Source organism: Camarhynchus parvulus, chromosome 23 (assembly GCF_901933205.1).
Source record: "Camarhynchus parvulus chromosome 23, STF_HiC, whole genome shotgun sequence".
In the NCBI taxonomy this organism is placed as follows: domain Eukaryota; kingdom Metazoa; phylum Chordata; class Aves; order Passeriformes; family Thraupidae; genus Camarhynchus; species Camarhynchus parvulus.
Window position 1 is genome coordinate 5,756,137 of NC_044593.1, and position 21,853 is coordinate 5,777,989.

At 59.4% G+C, this 21,853-nt stretch overlaps 1 protein-coding gene across 1 annotated transcript in view; it reads left to right on the top strand.

Moving 5' to 3' along the window:
• The first annotated feature begins 6,663 nt into the window (after positions 1 to 6,663).
• NKAIN1 (sodium/potassium transporting ATPase interacting 1) overlaps positions 6,664 to 21,853 on the top strand; it is a 38,255-nt gene continuing 23,065 nt past the window's right edge. Inside the window, exon 1 of the mRNA XM_030964570.1 lies at positions 6,664 to 6,948. Coding sequence (XP_030820430.1) covers positions 6,895 to 6,948 — 54 coding nt within the window. The 5' untranslated portion in view covers positions 6,664 to 6,894. The remainder of the gene's footprint in view (positions 6,949 to 21,853) is intronic.

Genomic DNA, 21,853 nt, shown 5'->3' on the forward strand with positions numbered 1-21,853 from the left:
GGAGGTGCTGCTCAGGCAGATCCATCTCCAGATCCCGATGGGTGAGCAGCTCCAGGCAGACAAAGCCCTCCCTGGAAAGGGGCAGGCAGGGCTGGAGGCATGGGAGGGTTATTTTATTTACTTTTTTAAAAAATTGTTTACTTTTATTACTTTATTTTATTTACTTTTACTTTTATTTATTTTATTATTTTCTTATTTTTATTTTATTTTCATTTATTAATTCTTTATTGCTATTATTTATTTATTTATTTATTATTTTAGGGGTGTTTTTACTGCCAGGAGGGACCCTGGCCACCCCACAGTGGGAGCCTCGTGCCCAGGGCTGAGCCCCTTCCTCTGCCCCTGGCTGGGGAGGGGCTGCCCCGCAGATTTAGGGTTTAATTAGAGCCTATTTAATTATAATCCCAAGGGTTTATGGGTTTATTTGGATCTACACCCAAGTGCTAGAGGGTAGAGACCCTTGGGGCTGATCTGTGACAGCAATCCTGAGCCTTACTGAGTCCTGCTTCTTGAAAGGAACCAAAAAAGGGTTTTATTCCTAATTCCCGCCCCAGGAACCAGCAGGGAGCTGAGGGAGGGGCATCATCGCTCCCCTGCCCTGAGTTGTGGGCAGTCCTGGGGCTCCTGGTGCCGGGCAGGGGGGTGGATGGATCCACACCCCACCCTGGGGTCCCTGAGTGTCACCCTGGGTGTCACCCCCTGTGCCCAGACACCCCCCTGGCCTGGGCACGAGGGACACAGAGCCGTGACCCAGATCGGGAAATGATCCGGATTAAGGGCAAATCCCTGAGCAGGAGGATGGAGAGAGACCTGCATGGACAGAGCAGGGCTGGACAGACAGAACCTGACCTGGACAGACAGAGCGTGGCCTGGATGGACAGAGCCCAACCTGGATGGACAGAGCCAGATCAGGATGGACAGAGCAGGCCTGGATGGACAGAGCCTGACCTAGAAGGACAGAACCAGACCAGGATGGGCAGAATGAGAGCCAGGGCTGGATGGACAGAGCCTGACCAGGATGGACAGAACCACACCCAGGATGGACAGAACCACACCCTGGATGGACAGAGCAGGGCTGGATGGACAGAGCCTCACCAGGATGGACAGAGCCAGGGCTGGGCAGCCCTGTGGGCACTCCCTGCCCATGCCCAGCTGCCCCTGGCACGCTGCCCCCAGCACTGAGCACGCAGCCCAGGGCCCTGTGCCCATCCCAGCGCTGTGCCCATTCCCAGTGCCAAGGAATTAAATAATCATTTATAATGAGGAATTAACCCTTTGTTCCTGGTGGGCAGCGAGGAGGGACACAGGGTGGGGCAGCTCAAGGTTTCAGTGCTCATTGCAGCCTGGGTTGGACAGTGCCCACCCCTTGGACCATGGGTCCCTGTCCCAGCCCCTGGGAGGGAGGAAAGTTGGTCTGGGAGAAACTGGAACCCACCTTGGAGAGCTGGAACCCAACTTGGGGAGCTGGAACCCACCATGGAGGGCTGGAACCCACCATGGAGGGTTGGAACCCACCATGGAGACCTGGAACATACCATGGAGAGTTGGAACCCACCTTGGAGAGCTGGAACCCACCATGGAGGGCTGGAACCCACCTTGGAGGGTTGGAACCCACCATGGAGGGCTGGAACCCACCTTGGAGGGCAGGAACACAACATGGAGAGCTGGAACCCGCCATGGAGGGTTGGAACCCACCTTGGAGAGCTGGAACCCACCATGGAGGGCTGGAACCCACCACAGAGAGCTGGAACCCATCATGGAGGTCTGGAACAGAACCTGGAGGGCAGGAACCCTCCTTGGAGAGCTGGAACCCTCCCTGGAGAGCTGAAACCCACCTTGGAGAGCTGAAACCCACCATGGAGGGTAGGAACCCACCTTGGAGGGCAGGAACCCACCATGGAGGGCTGGCAGTGACCACCCAGAGGTGCCAGGGCCAGCACTGCCACCACCCCTTGGGGACAGGACAGTGCCCTGTGCTGGGCAGCAGAGAATCCAGAGGGATTTGGGGCCAGTTTCCCCCATTTCCACTGCTTCTCAATAGTTTTAAGGGGGATTTGGGGCCAGGCCCCCCTGTTCCTACTAGTCCCAGATGCACCTAGGGGTATTTGGGTCCAGTTTCCTCCGTTTCCACTGGCTCCCAGCAGCATCCAGGGAGATTTGGGGCCAGTCCTCCTCTGTTCCCACTGGTCCCAGATGCACCCAGAGGGATTTGGGGCCTGTCCCCCTCATTCCTGCTGGTTCCCAGTTGCACCCAGGGAGATTTGGGGCCAGTTTCCCCCATTTCCACAGGTTCTCAATAGCATTAAGGGGGATTTGGGGCCAGTCCCCCTGTTCCCACTGGTCCCAGATGCAGCCAGGGCAGCCCAGGGCTCTCCTGGCTCCCATCCCACAGCAGATCCAAGCCAGCCCTGGGCCATGGCAGCAGCAAAGCATTCGAGCTTCATCTGAGCGCAGAGCAAATTGTTTCCTTAACCAGGTTTATTCCTCCGAGGGAGGAATTTGCTTGAGAGATTTCCACTGGAAATTAAATCTTTCCTGGGATCCGGATAAACAGCCCCAGTTCCACGGAGCTGGGCTGGCAGGGGGGGCTGATCCCCGGCCTGGGGGGCTGGAAGTGACCCCGAGGGGGCCCTGGGCAGTGTCCCCATCCCTGTCCCCGTCCCCATCCCGGTCCGTGACCCTTTGGCAACGCCAGCACCCCCAAGAGCTCCCGGGGGGAGGCGGAGGCAGCGCCCAGAGCTCCGGGGGTGCAGCGGGATGGATCCAGCACCCCCTGTGGGCTCAGTGGGGACATCCCGGGACATCCCGGGACATCCCGGCTCAGCCAAAGGCAGCTCCGGCCCTGCCCCGCCCCCTCTCATTCCGTCCTGTCCTTCCTGCAGCTTTTCCCTCCCTTTCCCCACCTTTTCCCACTGCTGCTCCCCAAGGAATTCAGAGAGTTCCAACGACGGTTTCTGAGAGAATGGAAAACAATTATTTGCTCTGGTGGGGAAGAGATGCTGTTTAGTCTGCGTTTAATGGGAAGCTAATTAAATTACATGAGCAAGTGAAGAGAAATTTTTTGTTAATTATGAATTTTGCGAGCTACAAAGGCGAAATGATGATGATGGATCCTGTGATGTGCTGCCCTTCTCCCCAGCACAGAGATAAGATAACAACAGAGAAGGAATGGTGGGAACTCATTTTGCCTCATCCATCAATTCTCCAACAGCCGCCTGAGCCCAATCCATTACCTGGGATCCTCAGAGCTGCTGGTGACTGGCAGCTGGGGGCTAATTGTCTTCAAATTGGGGAAAGGTTGCTTAAATAAATGTGTGTTTCTTCCTGGAGGTGGCTGGGGAAGTCACAGACTCACGGAATCCCGGAGTGGTTTGGTTGCAGGGACGTAAAGCTCATCTCACGTCACCCCTGCCCACCATCCCAGGGTGCTCCAAGCCCTGTCCAGCCTGGAGCTGGGCTGGAGCCAGGGGTGGGGCAGCCCTGATCCTGGGCCTGGGACATCCTGGAGTCAGGGCTGGAGCAGCCTTGACCCCAGGCATGGAATATCCTTGACCCCAGGGCTGGAGCATCCTTGACCCCACAACCAAGGTCTCTACCACCCCAGGGATGGAGCATCCCTTGCCCAGGGCCTCTCTGAGCCCAGGGATGGAGCATTCCTGGCCCTGACTCTGGGGCATCCCTAACTCAGGGCTGGAGCATCTTTGACCCCACGACTGGGACATCCTTGATCCCATGTCTGGTATCCACGGCTGGAGTGTCACTGACCCCAGGGATGGAGGGTCCTTGACCCCACAACCACGGCCTCTGTGACCCCAGGGATGGAGAATTGCTGATCCCTGTGTCTGGGACATCCCTGGATCCAGGTTTGGAGCATCCCTGACCCCAGGACTGGGGCATTTATGACCCTGGGCATGGAACATTCCTGACCTGACCCTGGAAGACACCAGGAGTCAGGGCTGGAGCAAAGTGACCCCAGGACTGGGACATCCCTGATCCCAAACCTGGGACATCCCTGGTATCCAGGCTGCCCCCAGGGATGGAGCATCCCTCACCCCATGGCTGGAGCACTCCTGACCCCGAGCTGGGCCATCCCTTTACCCCAGGACTGGACCATCCCTGGACCCAAAGCCAGAGCATCCCTGGCCCTGGGACTGGGATGTCTCTGTCCCCAGGCTGCTCCAGCCCTGCCCATACAGACAAAAACCTGACTTTGGTGTAAAAATATCAGTTTAGTGAAAAAAACCTGATGTCTCTGTGTTCTGTTTATACCCCTGGCAGGGAGAGCTCTCTCTGGCATAAAGATACAGATGGTTTTTGACTTCAAACACTCGGGTTTAGTGGAAAGAGAGGATTTTGTGTACCTGGGGAAGAGATCCCATCTGGCTGCTCCTGCCCTGGGGGTGCAGAGCTCAGCTGGGTCAGATCCAGCCCCTGCCAGAGCCAGGTGGCCATGGGGGACAGGGGACAGCCCTGTCACCCCACCACGGCGTGTGGGGTGGCAGAGAAATGGAGTCTCAGCCTTGATGGGGTCATTCCTCTCCCTTCTCCGTCCCATGGGAGATTTGGGATGAGGTTCTGACCCCCCCAGGGGTGTTGGGGAAACTGAGGCACAACAGGGGCACAGATGGGGATCAAAGCACAGATCCTGATGGCTCCCTCCCATTTCCCATCCCCCCCATTAATGATAAAACCCTTTTTGGATTTCCTCCTGATATTTTCTCTGTAATTTTGGCCACTGGGGCTTTTTCTTAGACACCAACCCCAGGGTGAGGGGTGTGGGGTGGCAGGTTCTGAGCAGAGCAAAGCACAAAGCCCTGGGCTCGTTCCCCACCTCTCCTGGATGAAGTTGTCTCCTCTCCTTCCAGGGAAGCTCCATGACAGGGTTTATTGACCTTTTTATAATCTAAAATTGATTCTTTGCAAAACTCCACCTGCTCGGGAGCCAGGCGGGACCTCGGTGCCATTGGATGGGAATTTATGATTTCCCATCAGAGCATTTTGCCTTTCCCTGGTGTTTTTGGGGCTGCAGGAGGGCTGAGCTGGGCAGATTTGCCCGCCCAAGGAGATGCTGTGGGGTGCTTTGGTCCTTATCATTTTTTGACCTGTGAGGGGATCCCAACCCCTCTGCTCCAAATTTCTGCTGTGTTTAACCCCAGAGGAGCCCAAAGCTGAATCCTGGAGCTGTGGCTGTGCCAGGAGCCCGGGACAGAGCAGGATGAAGGTGATGGGACCTGTCCCAGGGGAAACCTGGGGACCCCAGAGCCAGGAGAGCTGGGAGGGATGGCCCAGCCACGGTGGGGGTGTCCCAGCTCCACATCTGGGATCCTGGCAGCCTGCAGGGAGGTGTGGGAATACCCAGGGCTGGTGGAGGTCACTGAGCCAGGCCAGGGGGGAATAAACCAGGTCTGAGTCTGCTCCTGCTCCCAGGAGCCCGGTTCAGAGCATCCCTCGAGGAGCCCGCTGCATCTTTGCCCTGAGTGTGTCTGAATGCACAAAAGCCAAGCGTTTCCTGCAAAGCCCCCTCCTTCAGCCTCAGCCTCCCCAAACGCCCCCGGGAACACGGAACAGCCCCGGGGGGACAGAAATCCCCGTCGTGGAGGATGAAGGAGAAGCTCCAGGTGTGGGAGGTGCTGCAGGCTGGTGCCAGCAGCGCACAGGGATGAGCCCTGGCAAGCTTGGGTGGGTTTGGACCACACACACAAATGCAGCTTCATCCCCCGGATGCCGTGTGGATGCTCTGACACCTAAGGCTGTGTGGGGCGGGTTTAGGAGATGCTTCCTTCGGCGCTGAGGATTAAGAAATCATGGAAATTAAAAGCAACAAACTGTTTCCAAGTGCTTCTGCCAGGCACCATTTCAGCCAGAGGTTTCTAAAGCGCTGGGGAAGCAGCATCCCGGGGATTCCTCGCGCTCTGCGATGTCCCCGAAGGTGTGCTGTGAAAACAGAACAAAGGCGAGCGGGTGGGTGGCGGTGAGGGGCCGTATCAGGCCTGTCTGCACCCACCTCCCTGCCCAGGCACTCGCCGCTGGCCCCAGCCGCGTGTGCCGAGCGGGGCTCTGCGGAGCGGGGCTCTGCGGGGGGATGCGGGGCGCTCCCGCCGGGCTCGGCCATCTGTCCTCCCGCAAGCGCAGCTGCTGCGCGGGCATGGCCACCCCGGCGGAGGCGGCGGGGTCCCCGTGCTGCGGGTCCAGGCGCCGCCCAAGGGCCGCAGGGCCGGGGGATGCGGGAGGGATACGGGGGGGATACGGGGGGAGCATCTCTCAGCCCTTCCCCAGGGTCTCACCCAGCCGCACCGGGCTCCGGAGGCGAAAAAAAAGAATAATAACAAAAATCTGCGATTGAAAAGACAAACGCTGATGATTAAGGATAAGGATGAGGCCAGGCGGGGCCCGCGGTGCGGCGGAGGGGCCGCGCTGCCCGCGCCCCCGGAGGCCGCCAAGGGCTCGGCGCGGCGCCGCGTGCCCGCCCGCCCCCGCCCCGCCCGGCCGCGCCGCCCGCCGCGCCCCGCCGCCTGCCGCGTCCCGCCTTGTTCCGGCCGCGCCGCCCGGCCCCGCCCGCCCGGGGCGCGGAGCGCGGCTGTGCGGGAGACAATAGCGGAGAGCGCACGGCTCCGCGCCGCGCCGGGCATGGGCGGCCAGGGCTGCGCGGCCCCGCGGCCCCCGCGCCGCCCGAGCGGGCTGTAGCGGGGCGGGGGGCGGAGGGAGAAGGGGGCGATGCCCCACGCCGAGCCCAGCCCGCCGCTGTGCTGAGCCGGCGGGGCTGGCTGAGCGGGACATGGTGCTGGAGCCCCCGTGACGCTGCCCGGGTGGCCAAGGGGCGGCTGGTGAGGAGCTGGAGCGCGGCGGCGGAGCGAGGCCACGGTGAGGGAGCCCCGAGGATCCGGCTGGGGAGCCATGGGGAGATGCAACGGGCGATGCACGCTGGTGGGATTCTGCTGCCTGCAGCTGGTAAGGCTCATCGGCATGCCGGGGCTGCTTTGTGCGAGATGCTGCCTGTCAGCGCTCCCCACGCCGCCTCGGCGGTGACCTTGTGTTGGGACCAGCTCGGGGATGCTTCACCATCACCCGAAAAAAACCTACAGAAAAGAGAAAATGCTGATCTGAAAGACAGGCAATGCCGCCCTCATCTCCTGCCTCAAGCCGGCGCTGGCCGGGGAGGTGGATGGGGACCCCTTCCCTGCGCTGTCAGTGCCGAGGTTGCGTCTCCAGCAGGTGTGAGCTTTGTTCCCAACTGCAATCTCTCCCCTCCGAGTTCACTCCCGCCCGCGGTTTCCCATTCTGGTGACTCCACGGATGCGTCTCGGGGTGCTGGTCCCCTGAGTCGGGGCGAGAGGGAAACTTGGAGCCGCCGGCAGCACTTTGGAAACTCCGCTGCTCCTGAGCGGGACCCACCTGCCCGCGGTGGGGGCACCGGGCTGTGGCGGCAGGGAGAGAGGAGAGGGTTGATTTTCACGGGGTTGTGGGGTTTCATTTGTAGGGTTTCGTGACAATTCCGTGCCGCGCTTGCCGCCGCCCGCGAATCAATCTTCATCAGGCTGTGCCCGAGGAGCCGGCGAAGGGAGCGCGGGGGGGATCCGGGGGGGTTCTGCTCAAACCAGCGAGGTTGCGATTAATTATCCCGGCAGGGTGGTGCGTTAATGGAGAATCAGCAGCCTCCTACCTGCCCCCGCCGCCGTGCCGGGCGAGGAGAGCAGGGAGGGACTGCTGAAATCTGTGGGGTCAGCTCGTGCTGTCCCCGGGGACGGGGCTGATGGATGGATGGACGCGGCGATGGAAACGGGCTCAGAGCCCTCTGGAGATGATGGTGGCATCCTGCTGACAGGCACTTTCTTCCCGGCTCTTGCTCATCCTTCATCCTCCAGAAGGCAGCGGGTGGGGAGGGGTCCCCGCGTTCGGATGGGGCACACGAGGGGCGATGGGGAAGGTTTGAAGCCGGGGCTCAGCCCTGGGCAGCAGAGTGGGATCATCCCCAGGCTGGAGTCCCCCCACGGCCTCCGTGTCCCCAGCTGTCCCCTCGCTTTGGGCTGTGGAGTCTCGCTTGGCGTTTCACACTCACCTGATCCAGGATAAATCCAGCGGGGCTTTTCCAGGTGTGCAGGAGTTTCCCGGCTGTTGGTCACGTTCCTTTTCACTGCTCAGCTCCCAGGCAGGTTTGGTGCTGATTACTCCCCGAGATATCCCAAATCAGAGAGGTTTTAATCAGGGAAGGCTGAATAGGTGCGAGCTCCTGGGCTGGGAGAGCAGCTCCTGCTCACACCCAGAGCAACTTTGTGCCGCTAATTCGGGTCAGGCTGTCCCCTCCACCTTGTCCCCGTGTGTCCTGGTGCTGTTGGCGTCCCCAAAGGCTCCAATCCCTTACCAGGGACCTTCCCCTTCCCACTCCAGGCTCACCCTGAACCAGCTCATCCTTTGGGATGCTCTCCAGAGCTCCTTCCTGGATTTGGAGGCAGCAGCTTCCACCCCCCTCCATGGGGAGATCCCCCCAACCCTCAGCTCCTCACCCCGGGCTGAGGGGTCTGGGTGCCCACCCATGGCCCTGTGCTGGGCCAGCCCCAGGGGACTGGAGGTGGCAGTGCCACCCAGGTGTCCCCTGGGGTGACCAAGGCCACCCTGAGGTGACCCAGCACCTGGACCAGGCAGAGCTGAGGTTTGGGAAGGAGCCTCAGGGAGGGGGGATGACCCCTGACCCCATCCCTGCTCCCCTCCTCTGCTCCACCCGACATGGGGATGGCATGGCAGGCTCGTGTCCCCCCACCCAGCTGGCCCTGGGCCCTCTGTCCTGCAGGTGGGGACAGCTGTGCCCCCAGTGTGCCCAGTCAGGGGGCTGGGGTCACACTGGTGTGTGTGGGGCTGCCCAGGGAGGGCACGGCTCAGCTGAGCCCCCCTGGCCAGCCTGGGCCCTGCTGTCCCTTCAACAGCAGCGTGGTGACGTCCTGTGGTGATGCCACCATTTCTGGCTGGTCCTCCCTGCCCAGCCCAGGCACCTTCCCATGGCTCCCTGTGTGCCACTGTCCCCTCACGGACACCTTCCCATGGCTCCCTGTGTGCCACTGTCACCTCACTGCCACCTTCCCATGGCTCCCTGTGTGCCACTGTCACCTCACTGCCACCTTCCCATGGCTCCCTGTGTGCCACTGTCACCCCTTGGGCACCTTCCCATGGCTCCCTGTGTGCCACTGTCACCTCACTGCCACCTTCCCATGGCTCCCTGTGTGCCACTGTCACCTCACTGCCACCTTCCCATGGCTCTCTGTGTGCCACTGTCACCCCTTGGGCACCTTCCCATGGCTCCCTGTGTGCCACTGTCACCTCACTGCCACCTTCCCATGGCTCTCTGTGTGCCACTGTCACTCCTTGGGCACCTTCCCATGGCTCTCTGTGTGCCACTGTCACCCCTTGGGCACCTTCCCATGGCTCTCTGTGTGCCACTGTGCCCTCACTGCCACCTTCCCATGGCTCCCTGTGTGCCACTGTCCCCTCGTGGGCACCTTCCCATGGCTCCCTGTGTGCCACTGTCACCATACTGCCACCTTCCCATGGCTCTCTGTGTGCCACTGTCACCCCTTGGGCACCTTCCCATGGCTCCCTGTGTGCCACTGTCACCTCACTGCCACCTTCCCATGGCTCCCTGTGTGCCACTGTCACCCCTTGGGCACCTTCCCAAGGCTCCCTGTGTGCCAGTGTCCCCTCATGGGCACCTTTCACACCCAGCTGGTTCCCCAAGATCCATGACCTGCTCCCTTGTCCCCCGGTCCCGGGGATGCTCTGGATGTCCCCAGGTGCAGCTGGCACCCACTGGGCGCAAGGTCCCTGATCCAGAGGGGCCCTGCCCAGCCCTGCCCGCTCCAGCCCGCCCCTGAGCCAGGTTGGGAAGCTGCTTTTGGGGCCGTGACACCACAGGAGCTGCTTTGGAGCACTCAAACACCCCCCAGGCTCCTTCCCCCCGGTGAGGCCGTGCTGTGAGTGCTGGCTGACCCCAGTCCTGGGGACAAGCAGCACGTGCCACATTTTGCCATTTATGGGTTTTCCCTGAAAAAACCCTCTTGCCAAACCCCCAGCGGCCGTGCCCCGCCTCGGGAGGGGCCACCTGCAGATGTTCGTGATAATGAGGTGGGATCAAACCCAAACCCCGGGGTTTTGCTGGTTTTCCCAGCAGCTGGGAGACACCAACCCCTCTCTGTGCCCCGCGTGTGTGGGATTCGCCCTCTCTGTGGGAAATGGGAATGCTGAGGGGTGGGATGGGGGCAGGGACCCGGCGTGGCGCTGCCCTGCTCGGGCAGGGGGTGTGGGAGCCTCAGCATTTGTTCCTCGGCAGCCTGCAGGGGTGGGGACAGCTGTGCTGCTGGGCTGGGCCAGCCCTGGTGACATGGTGCGGGATATCGGGACATTGGGATATTGGGACATTGGGATATCGGGATATTGGGATATTGGGACATTGGGACATTGGGATATCGGGACATCGGGATATTGGGATATTGGGACATTGGGATATCGGGATATTGGGAGGGACATTGAGGTATCGGGATATTGGTGTATCAGGACACTGGGATATCGGGATATCAGGACATTGGGATATCGGGACATCGGGATATTGGGATATTGGGATATTGGTGTATCAGGACACTGGGATATCAGGATATCAGGACATCAGGATATTGGGATATGGGGATATCGGGATATTGGGATATCAGGACATTGGGACATTGGGATATGGGGATATCGGGATATTGGGATATCAGGACACCAGGATATTGGGACATCAGGACACCAGGATATGGGGACACGCACTGCTGGCAGCTGTCAGGCCAGCTCTGTCCAGCTGCTGTCCCGTGTCCCTTGGCCGCCCCGCTCCGTGTCCATGGCCATGCTCAGGCTCTGGCTCGGGATGGTTTTCCTGGAGCTCCTTCTCCATCCCAGACCGGCGACCCCACCGCGCCCTCCGTGCTCAGCCCCGCAGCGGGCCGGGGACAGGGACGCTCCGTGCCCCCCCCGCCTGCCGGAGCCCGCTTCCAGCCGAGCTCCCGTTTCCTTCTTTGTTTCTCTCCTTCTCCTTTAATTGGCTGGAAAAGCAGAGCTGGCTCGGCACCTCCCGCCTGCCGGAGCCTGCCAGGCTGGCGGGGTGCGGTGCGGGGCCGTGCCGTGCCATGCCGTGCAGGGCCATGCCGTGCAGGGCCATGCCATGCCGTGCCTTGCCGTGCCGTGCCGTGCCGTGCAGTGCCATGCCGTGCCATGCCATGCCATGCCATGCCATGCCATGCCGTGCCGTGCCATGCCGTGCAGGGCCATGCCATGCCGTGCCATGCCGTGCCGTGCCGTGCAGTGCCGTGCCAAGCCATGCAGTGCCATGCCGTGCCGTGCCATGCCGTGCCTTGCCATGCCATGCCATACTGTGCCGTGCTATGCCATGCCGTGCCATGCCGTGCCATGCCGTGCCGTGCCATGCCGTGCCGTGCCATGCCGTGCCATGCCGTGCCATTCAGTGCCACGCCAGAGCGGCGCTGCCATCCCCGCTCCCTGCGGGGGCCGCGGGTCCATCCCAGCCTCTCCCCGAGCCGCGGGGTTCGGCGGCACCGGGAGCCGCTGGGAGGTGACCCAAGGCTGGGGAAGGATCCAGAGTTCGCTTAGCGAGGGATGGGTGGAGGGAGAGGATGATCCTTCATCCCTGGGTGTCATCCCTGTGCCACAGCGCGTCCCTCTGCACCCCTGGGGGCTCCGTGGCCCTCCTGTCCCATTCCATCCTCCCTTCCTGCTCTGATTTCCCTGGTTTGGCCACGGCCGGTGGGAACCACCCTCGTCCCCCGTCTGCCGGCGTCTTTTGTCCTCGGCCGGGGATGGCCCGGGCACCGCGGGGCTGGGGCGGCCCCGGCCGCATCCCCCCGCCCGGGAAGGGGGAAAGGAGCCCCGGCTGAACTCGGGCTGGAGGTTTTCAATTACACAATTAAATGCACAATTAGGTGTAATTACCAGCGCTCAGAAGGTGCGACTGTTCATAATGGGCTTGTAATCTACTGCCGCCGCTGTTTGTACTGCTCCGCTCCGCTCCCTAATGATTATGGAAAGCTTTCCCATTTGCATGGTTGCCATGGCAATGGGGGGCTGGCAGGAGCGCGGGGGTGGCGAGGGGAGCCCCTCAGTCCCCCGAGCCCCCTCGCAGCGCCACATCCCCTCTCCGTGGGGTGATGGGGGTGATGGGGGTGCTGATACCCGCGCCTCTGTGGGGCCACGGGTGCTGCCATGGAGGGATCAGGATGCTCCGGGGATCTAGAGGATCCAGAGCCGGCCCCAAGGTGGGAAATGTGTTTTAAAAGCCTGAAAAACCCCAGCGCAGCCCGTCACGTCCCCGGGTGAGCGCCCTGTGTGTGGCCGTGCAGAGGCATCAGCCGGCCCAGAGCTCCGTGTGGGTGAGCATCCTCCGGCACAGCCACATTCCAGGCAGGGCTGTAAAGGTTTATTGACGTGTGTTTGGGAAGGCACAGCCTCACAGCTCGCAATTAAAACCGCGATTAAAGTGCCGTACGTCTAAATTTGCAGGACCGGCTAATGTGCACCCAAGAGGATTAACGAGGCCGCCTGAAGAACTCCCTAAATCATTCATGGCGGTTCTTAACAGAGCTGGGAGCGAGGGGGGCTGGAAAATAAATGTCTCAGGGGGCTGGGTTGTAGAGAAAATAAAGAGGATGAGGCTGAAACCAGCCTGGCCCGACAGTGGAACTGTCAGAGCCTGGGAAGGAAAGGTTGATGTGAGCAGAAGAGCCTGGAGCAGATGTGCTCATGGAGAGCTGGGAAATGTGCCTTGCCCAGCCAAACCTGGCTCTTGTTTCTCCTTGAGCTCCCAGGTTTGGCTGCTGGAAGGGGCTGAGCTGCCCCAGCAATGGTCTGGATGCTGATAAGGAATTTGATTTCATCCCAGGTGGCTTCTGTTAGGAAAAAAATTAGCACTATGAAAAATCAATGGTGCTCATTTCAGGACTAGGCAGAAAGAAGAGAAGGGATGAAATCATCACTGGAGAAAAGGTGTGGGATGAGGGGATGGGGGTGAGCAGAGCCTGGCACGGGAGAGTCCCGCTGGAGGTGCATCCTGGGCAGCCCAAGGGGCAGGGGCGTGTCCCATCCCAAAATCCATTGCCAATCCATCGGGAGGGGGCTGGGGAGAGGAACCCCGGGATGGGAGATGTGGCCAAAGAGCCTCTGGAGAGGCTCAGGGTCTGTGGCTGCTCTGGGGGAAGATCACAGAACCCTGGAATGGTTTGAGACCTTAAACCCCACCCAGTGCCACCCCTGCCATGGCAGGGACACCTCCCACTGTGCCAGGTGCTCCAGCCTGGCCTTGGGCACTGCCAGGGCTCCAGGGGCAGCCACAGCTGCTCTGGCAATTCCAGCCCAGCCCCTGCCCACCCTGCCAGGGAACAATTCCCAGTTCCCAGTATTCCACCTGAATCCATCCTCATTTAGTTTTAAACCATCCCACCTTGATGATTCTCAAAATTCCCAGAATTCCCAGAATCACTGGGTTGGAAGAGACCTTCAAGTCCATCGAGTCCAGCCCAGCCCCAACACCTCAACTAAACCCTGGCACCCAGTGCCACATCCAGGCTTTGTTAAACACCCCCAGGGATGGGGACTCCACCACCTCCCCGAGGCAGAACATTCCAGAACTTTATCACCCTTTCCATGAAAAACTTCTTCCTAATATCCAACCAAGATGGGGACGTGGAAGAGATTCCCAGTCCCAACAGCCCTTAATGCAGGAGAAATGAGGCAAAGTGAGTGGGTTTTAGGAAGAAAAGGGTTTTTTCAGCCCTGAAGGTGATTAACCACAGCCAGAAATGAACTCTGGGTGTGTTGGCCTTTCCCTGCTGCCTTTGGCTTGGGCCGTGCTTGGAAGGACAACAGGGACATCCCCACACTGGTCACAGTGGCAGCACTGGGGGTGCTGAGCACCCTGGGTTGTTATTCCAGCAGAGGTTGGGTTTGTTTGGGAATTCACTGCTGGAGGATCCAGGAACACCTCATGGACTCCTCGTGGTGTTTTTTATTCGTGGAATGCTCTCCCTGCCCAAGGCTCTGATGGATGCAATGCCTTGGGAAGGCTGCCCTAGGACAGAGACCAGACAGAGCTAAAGAATAGAGCAGGGATTTATTAAAAGGATCTCCTCCATGGATCCACCTTGGGCAGCACCAGAGCCCAGCCAGGGCTGCACCCAAGATGAACCAAAATGGTCCCCAAAATGCACAACTGGACACAGGGTCTCTCACTGTGATCACTTCATCCCAAATCCTGGGGGATGCTTGGAGCAGCTCAGAATGGCCCCCTTGGCACTGATTTTTCCCTTCCCCCCATTTGAAAGCAGCTATTTATTTCAATTTCCAAAATTAGGATGTAACAGGCTGGAAAAGTGGGAATGCAAAGTGGGCAGAGAGCGGCCCAGGCTGTGTTTAACCAGGACATTAATCTTAAACCCCAAGAGGTTTTTAATAAGATTAATAACAGCTCCCATGTGCTTGGGGGAAATTCCCCCTCCTTTGGGTCTCATCAGCAGTAGAAGGAGATTTTGGGGAGGAAAAAATGATGGCCCAGGTGGTGCTTGGGAGCAGCGGGACAGGATGCGACCCCTCTGTCCCTGTGAGGTTACATTGTTTAATGGGGGTTACATTGTTTAATTATTTAATGGGTGTGGAGGATGAGAGGTGCTGTAGTGTAGGAGCGTCGGGGGGTAGGATGGTCAGGGATGGACAGAGAGCAGAGATCTCTGCAGCCAGGGCTGGGAACTTGTGGTTTATTGCAAAGGGCCTGGGTGCAGGGCCCTGCTGGGAGCTGCCAGCCACAGCTCAGAGCAGGCTGAGAGAGGAGAGGGGGAGAGAGGGTGAGAGCGTGAGAGAGCAAAAGCGTAAGAGAGCAAGGTTCCCGTTACAATACCATAAATCTTCTTCTGTGCTGAATATTCTGATTCTCACTAACCAATCTAGTCCAAGATACAAATCCTACAGCATTTCCATACAGCCTATAAGAATCATTACATTCCCACACTGGGTTACATTTTAAACCCTAAAAACTCCTCTTTGGGCCCTTCTGCCAAGCCAGCAGGGTCTGCTCTGAGCCTTGGGCCTGTCTGCAAGCAGAGGGTGTTGTTTGATCCAAAGGGGATCACCTTCAGCTGGCCATGCCGTTGTTTTCCAGTTGTTCAGTAACTGAGGGATCTCAAAGCTTGCTTTCATTTCAATCTCACTTAGAGTGTCCATATTCTCAAAATCTTTTTCCAGGCAATCACATTTATAAGGCTTTCCTGTTTCATCTTCCCCAACATCGTAGGACCTGCTTCGGGGTGCTCATTCCTGCTCCCCCTCAGGGATCAGCCCCTGGCAGCTGCAGGGAGCTGGGGCGCAGCACATCCCGGCAGCTCCAGGGTTTGGGAAGCAGGAGCAGTAGGGAGGGAGGGAGGGATGCAGGAGGGGACGGGGGGGTTTGGGGTGCCCCGGTGTGAGCAGAGGGACCCCTGAGCTGAGCTGAGCTGGGCTGGGAACCTCCCAGAGGGGATTTCTCTCACCCTGGTGCCGCCTCCTGGCTCTGTCCTGGCAAAGGGCACCGGTGCCCTGGGGGTGCTGGGGGAGCTCCTGGGGTACCCAGGGGCTGGCGGTGACAATGACACTGCAAAGCCGCCGGTGCTGGCTGTGTCCTGTCACCCTCCCTGCCCACACCGGGTCACAGCTGTGCTGTCACACGCAGGGGACACAGCCACGCTCACTCGGGGGCTGCCCCGCCGCTCGGCTCGCAGGCTAATTACCTTGACTGGGGCTAATTAGCACCCTGGGGCACTGTGGTCTCTTCCCACGGCCAGATCGATGGTGAGGCCCTTTCCCAGCAGGGAGGTGTGTCCGAGATCCCCGGGAATGGGTCACCGGGAGCCGAGAGGAGCCCGAGCAGGGCGGATTTGCCTCCCCTGGCATCGTGCTGGGGCAGGAAAATGTGGAACCTTCGGTGGATGGGACTGGGGATACCAAAGGGCCACTGGGGGTGGCCTCAGTGACTGTCCCAGTTTGGGAATTGGGGCTGCAGGGAGCTGTGGGAATGTCACTGGAATGGTGCCACACTCGTGCCACCCCACAGGGACTCCCAGGTACAAACCCGGAGTGGGAAATGTCCCAGGGCAGGGCAGGGGAGGAAGCTCAGGGTGGGAACTGAGGGTGCCTGGGGTGGGAGTGTGGGAGTGGAGGGTGCTGGGTCATGGGGAGGATGCTCAGGTGGGAATCAGGGGTGCTCAGGGTGCTTGAGGTGCTTGGGGTGGGAATGGAGTGATCTTGGGGTGGGAGTGCAGAGTGGAGGATGTTTGGGATCAGAGTGGAGAGTGCTCGGGGAGTGGAGGGTGCTCGAGGTGGTTGGGGTGAACATGGAGGGTGCTGAGAGCACGAGCAGTGGGTCCTTGGGATGATGAAGGGTGCTCTGGGTGATGCTCAGAGTGGGACTGGACGGTTCTTGGAGCGCTGGAGCTCCTGTGCCCCCCAGGGAAGCCCTGCCCGTGCTCTAATTCCATGCAGGCACGGCTCGGATTAATGGTGGTGCTCGGGCACTGCCTGCAAGTGGCGCACTGAGAGTCCTTGTCCCACCCTCCTGGGCTCTGTCCCCCTCCTCTGCACCCCAGTGGATCTCAGGAGTGGTCACAGCCGTGGCTGTGGGGTCCCGCTGGGTCCCCCCGCCCCGATTTGTGTCCCCACCCCCGGGAAAGGACCCAGATCCCCCCAGCCCGTGGGTGCAGCAGCCGGGCCCGGGGTCGGCAGCTTTGCACAAACCTTTGCAGGCTCGGATTTGTGTTTGCTCTGCTCTTGCCTGCCCTGCTTTGGCTCAGGAGCCAGCCCTGTCCCTGTCACCCACCCTGGGGACAGCTGGCATCTCCATCTGTGCCTGCGGGACCCCCTCAGCTCGTGTCCCCTGCTGTCCCCTCCTCTGCTGCCGCTTCCAGCCCGTCACCGGCGCTTCCCAATGCCCCCTGGCAGCTGCTGGGGCTCTGGGGTGGGTCTGTCCTTCCCTGGCCTTGTCTGCAGCCCTGGCACCGGGGCTGGGGGCACAGCCAGAGCCCTGGATGGGCATGGGTGGCACAGGGCTGGCACCGGGGCTGGGGGCACAGCCAGAGCCCTGGATGGGCATGGGTGGCACAGGGCTGGCACCGGGGCTGGGGGCACAGGCAGGGCCCTGGATGGGCATGGGTGGCACAGGGCTGGCACTGAGTCCCCATGGTTGTGTGGGGACCGCTGGCGTGGCCACCGAGCTGCTGGGGGGGTCTGAGGGAGCCCAGGGCTGGGGGTGACACTGGAGGTGGCACCTGTGGGTGGGAGGTGGCATCCCGTGGCCATTGAGTGGGTGATGGGCAGCACTGGGGCCGTGGGTGCCGCTGGCAGCCTTGGGTGGGGACATCCCGGGGACGATGCCGTGGGGATGGGACCGGGCATGGGAGTCCCCGGGGCTGGGGGTCCCTGTGCCCACCCTGGCTGTGCCTCAGTCCCCCCCAGCTCCCAGCCCTGCCGCTGCCTGTGCTCACCTGGGGACACCCAGGATGTCTCCCCATCCCCCTGGGAGGGACAGGGGGCAGGGACTGGGGTGATGGGAATTTCAGGGCTGTGTTTTATTCCCTGTTTTGTTCCCTCCTGGGAATTTGCCTCGTGTCTTGGATTCACTGGCTCCCCCAGGGATTCCATTTAGCAGCACAGCCTGGTGCTGCTGTGACCAGGAAACACCCACGGGGGATGGCTTATTAAAAGTTTTATTTCTATTTTTTAGATCTTTTCCCCCCTCAAAGCTCAGCAGCTGTGGGGTGGTGGCCTGTGGAGAGGTGCAGGTCCCTCAGTCCCTCTGGGGGTGAGGATATCCCTGTCCCATTCCCATCCTCCCAGGGCTGCATCCCACATGGATTCCAGGCTGCTGGTCCTGGGGCTGATCCTGGGGCTGATCCTGGTCCAGCACCACCAGAGCTGAGGTATCTGGGGAATTTGGGGTGACTGTGGGGTGTCTACAGCTCAGTGGTGTCAGGAGCTGTATTTAGGGACACCCTCACCCATTTGGGGCTGGTTAATGCCCCATTGGTGCAGTTCCTCCCCATCATCCATCCAGGACATGGGTGCTGTCCCTAACTTTGGCACCCACAGGCCCCAACCCCAAACCTTTGGGTGCACCCACAGCACGAATGAGGATTTCCACCTCAAAATGTGGGGGCAAGTCCCAGCCGAGCAGCACCCACAGCCTGGACACTGGACTGATGCTGCCACCACCTTTTGGGGTCCCCCTGTGGCTCCTTTCATGGGAAATGGTGCTCTGGGCTGTCCCCATGTCCCCCTGCCCCATCCCCTCCTCCATGAGGGGGATGCCGACCCCACCTCCCAGCAGCCCCAGGCCCTAATTATTGTGAATGCAGCCCCTCCCCCAGAAAGAGCTGTGTGGCTCAGGGTGCCGCGGGTGGGTGGGGGGCACTCCCCAGACAAAGCAAACCCGGCCCTAACAAAGGCCTTGAATTGTACATGGGGCGAGGGCTGGCAATTAACACACCCTCATTAGCGGGGCCCAGGCCTCGGTGCTGCTGGGGTGGGGTTTCCCTAAATATTTTCACATGGAAAAACTCATCCCTGCCGTGATGGGGTGCCAGCACCCATCACCCAGCTGGCAAAGCTGTGCCAGCAGGAAAACCAATTCTGGGGGAAAATCCCCATTATGGGGCCGGCCCTGATGCCAGGGGATGGGCTCACATCCCTGCTGGCTCGGGGTGTCACCTGTCACGACATCCCGGTGTCACATCTTGTCCTTCTGGGATGGATTGGAGTGGGAGGCGGGCTCGGGATGGATCCAGCCCCGGAGCTGCTCATCCACGACCCCCACCCAAGAAAGGGGCTGGGAAATCCCATCCCAAACCCCTCCCGCAGGGGTGGGGATGGAGGGAGGGTGAAGCAATTAATAAAAGCAATTTTTACGGCTGTTTGAGGAGTCTCTAATGAGCTCCTGATCCGCCGATGGCGGCGGTTAATGAGGAGCCGGGGGCCGCGGCACAGGGATCCTGGGATCCATGGCACAGGGATCGTGGGATCCATGGCACAGGGATCTGGGATCCAGGGCACAGGGATCCTGGGATCCATGGCACAGGGATCCTGGGATCCATGGCACAGGGATCGTGGGATCCATGGCACAGGGATTTTGGGATCCAAGGCACAGGGATCCTGGGATCCATGGCACAGGGATTGTGGGACCCATGGCACAGGGATCCTGGGATCCAGGGCACAGGGATTTTGGGATCCAAGGCACAGGGATCCTGGGATCCATGGCACAGGGATTGTGGGACCCATGGCACAGGGATCCTGGGATCCACAGTGAAGGGACTGTGGGATCCATGGCACAGGGATCCTGGGATCCAGGGCACAGGGATTGTGGGATCCAAGGCACAGGGATCCTGGGATCCATGGCACAGGGATTGTGGGATCCACGGCACAGGGATTGTGGGATCCACAGCACAGGGATCCTGGGATCCATGGCACAGGGATTGTGGGATCCACGGCACAGGATCCTGGGATCTACAGTGAAGGGATTGTGGTATCCATAGCAGAGGGATCATTGGCATCCACAGTGAAGGGATCATTGGGATCCACAGCGCAGGGATCCCAGGATCCACAGCACAGAGATTGTGCTGTGGGCAATCCCACGGCAGAGGGATTGTTGGATCCACAGTGAAGGGATCCTGGGATCCACAGTGAGGGCATCCACAGTGAAGGCATCATTGGGATCCACAGCAGAGGGATTGTGGGATCCACAGCAGAAGGATCATTGGGATCAAAGCAAAGGGATCATTGGATCAACAGCAGAGGGATTGTTGGAGTCAACAGCAAAGGGATCATTGGGATCAGCCCCGCTGGCTCCTTCACTGAAGGAGTCACTCCGAACATTCCGGATTTATTAGGACGGTGCTTCCCTTTGGGTGCCTCTCCAGCCCCTGCAGTTTGGAAAGCCCTGGGATGCAGGTGCAGGGGTGGTGGGAATGGTGGGATCTCTGGTGGGATCCTGCCTGGAGCACAGTCCCTCTGCCCTGGGCAGGGCTCCACCCTCACCCCTGGGAGCAGTGACAGGGATGGGGGTTTCAGGAAGAATGTTGATGGGATTGTTATTGAATTCCTCAGTGGATACTGAGATGTCCTGGGCAGACTTTTGCACTCCAAAAAGCTCCTTGAGGGCTCAGGGAACATCCCAGCCTCTCCCCTACCACTCACCTCTCCCACCCCCCATCATTTCCTTACAGCCCATGGGAATTTCTATCCCAGCACCTTCCCCTTACAGGGTGCTCATCAGCCAGGAGGAGACCCCAAACCTTCCAGGTCCCATTATTCAAAGGAAAATTAAAAATAAATCTCCAATTCTCCAAGAAATTCTCACCCATGGTGGGGGTTGCTCCCATATTTAAGCCCAAGATCCCCCGTGTTCAAATGCTCCAAATTTAAATCAAAGGTTTCCCATATTTAAGCCCAAAGTCTTCCATACTTAATCCCCAATTTCCTCATATTCAGAATATAAATCTTCCAGATTTAAACCAAAGGTTTCCCATATTTAAGCCCAAACTCTCCCAAATTTAAGCCCCAATTTGCCCATATTTAAAATACAAATCCCCCAAATTTAAACTAAAGGTTTCTCATATTTAAGGCCAAAATCTCCCGTACTTAAGCCCCGAGTGTAAGCCCAAACTCTCCCAAATTTAAGCACAAAAATCCAAGATCAAGATCCCCAAATTCCAGCCCCAACCCCCCAAGATTTTAGCCCAGGATGGGAGCGGGCAGTGGGGATGGTGCCCCTCTCCTGGAGCCGCGGGTGCCCGTGGGTTGTGAAATTACCCCGAGGAGAGGGAAACTCCATAAATCCATTTGGGTTTCCCATAAATCCATTTGGGGCCATCCCATAAATCCCCTTTATGCCGGCAGCTCCCACCTCGCCGGGCAGGCGAATCCCTCAGACCTGCGTGGTTTGATCCGGGGTTTTACAGCTAAAAAATTGGATAAACGCTGGAAGAAACACCCACACCCGCCGGGCTGGGTGGGCGCACACGGGAACCACCTCCAGATGTCCGCTTATCCCTCCAGGATGTGGGAGCGTCCCCTCCTCCTCCAAAACAATCCCAGAAAAAAAAAAAAAAATCAATATTTTGGGAGCCGTTTCGCCTCCCCACCGGCTGCCGCCGGCTGCTCCTTTGGCGGCGCCAGCGCTCGCAGGGATTATTTTTGCTCCCCGGCTCATTAACGGGGTTGTTACCAGGCAGATTTCCTCAGCCCAGCTTCTCCTTCGCAGCCCGCGGGCCGTGGGAGGAGGGAATGCCGGTTTCCATAGCGATGCGCTTGGCTTTAATCAGGGCTCTTCCCTGGGAGAATTGATTACGGAAAGTGGCGCTAAATAAGTCAGTAAATTGGATTTTTTTGTATATATATATATATATATATGTATATTATATATTCATTTTTTTCCTCTCCTCTATCGGATTATACTAACGGTGTCTTTGAGGCATCGGTTGAGATTTGGGGAAAATACCTCTGGCTTCTCCCAGATGTCAGGATAAAGAACAGAACGGGACAATTAGCATGGAAATTGCCTGCGGCTTAATCCGTGTCCACCGAGGGCTGCTGGGGCATCTCCTCCGGCATCCATCCTGCCCCGTCCTGCTGGGATTGGCAAATTTTTGGAGTACATTGTCCCATTCCTTCTCTTTTCCCTGCCCAGTCCCCTCCCACATCCAGCCCCAGCCTTTGTCTGTGTCTCATTCCAGGAATTTGTGATTTAGGGAGTCAGGCTCCCCACATCTCTCCTGGTTTCCCATCTTATTCCCTCTGGCTGTGCAGTGCCCCA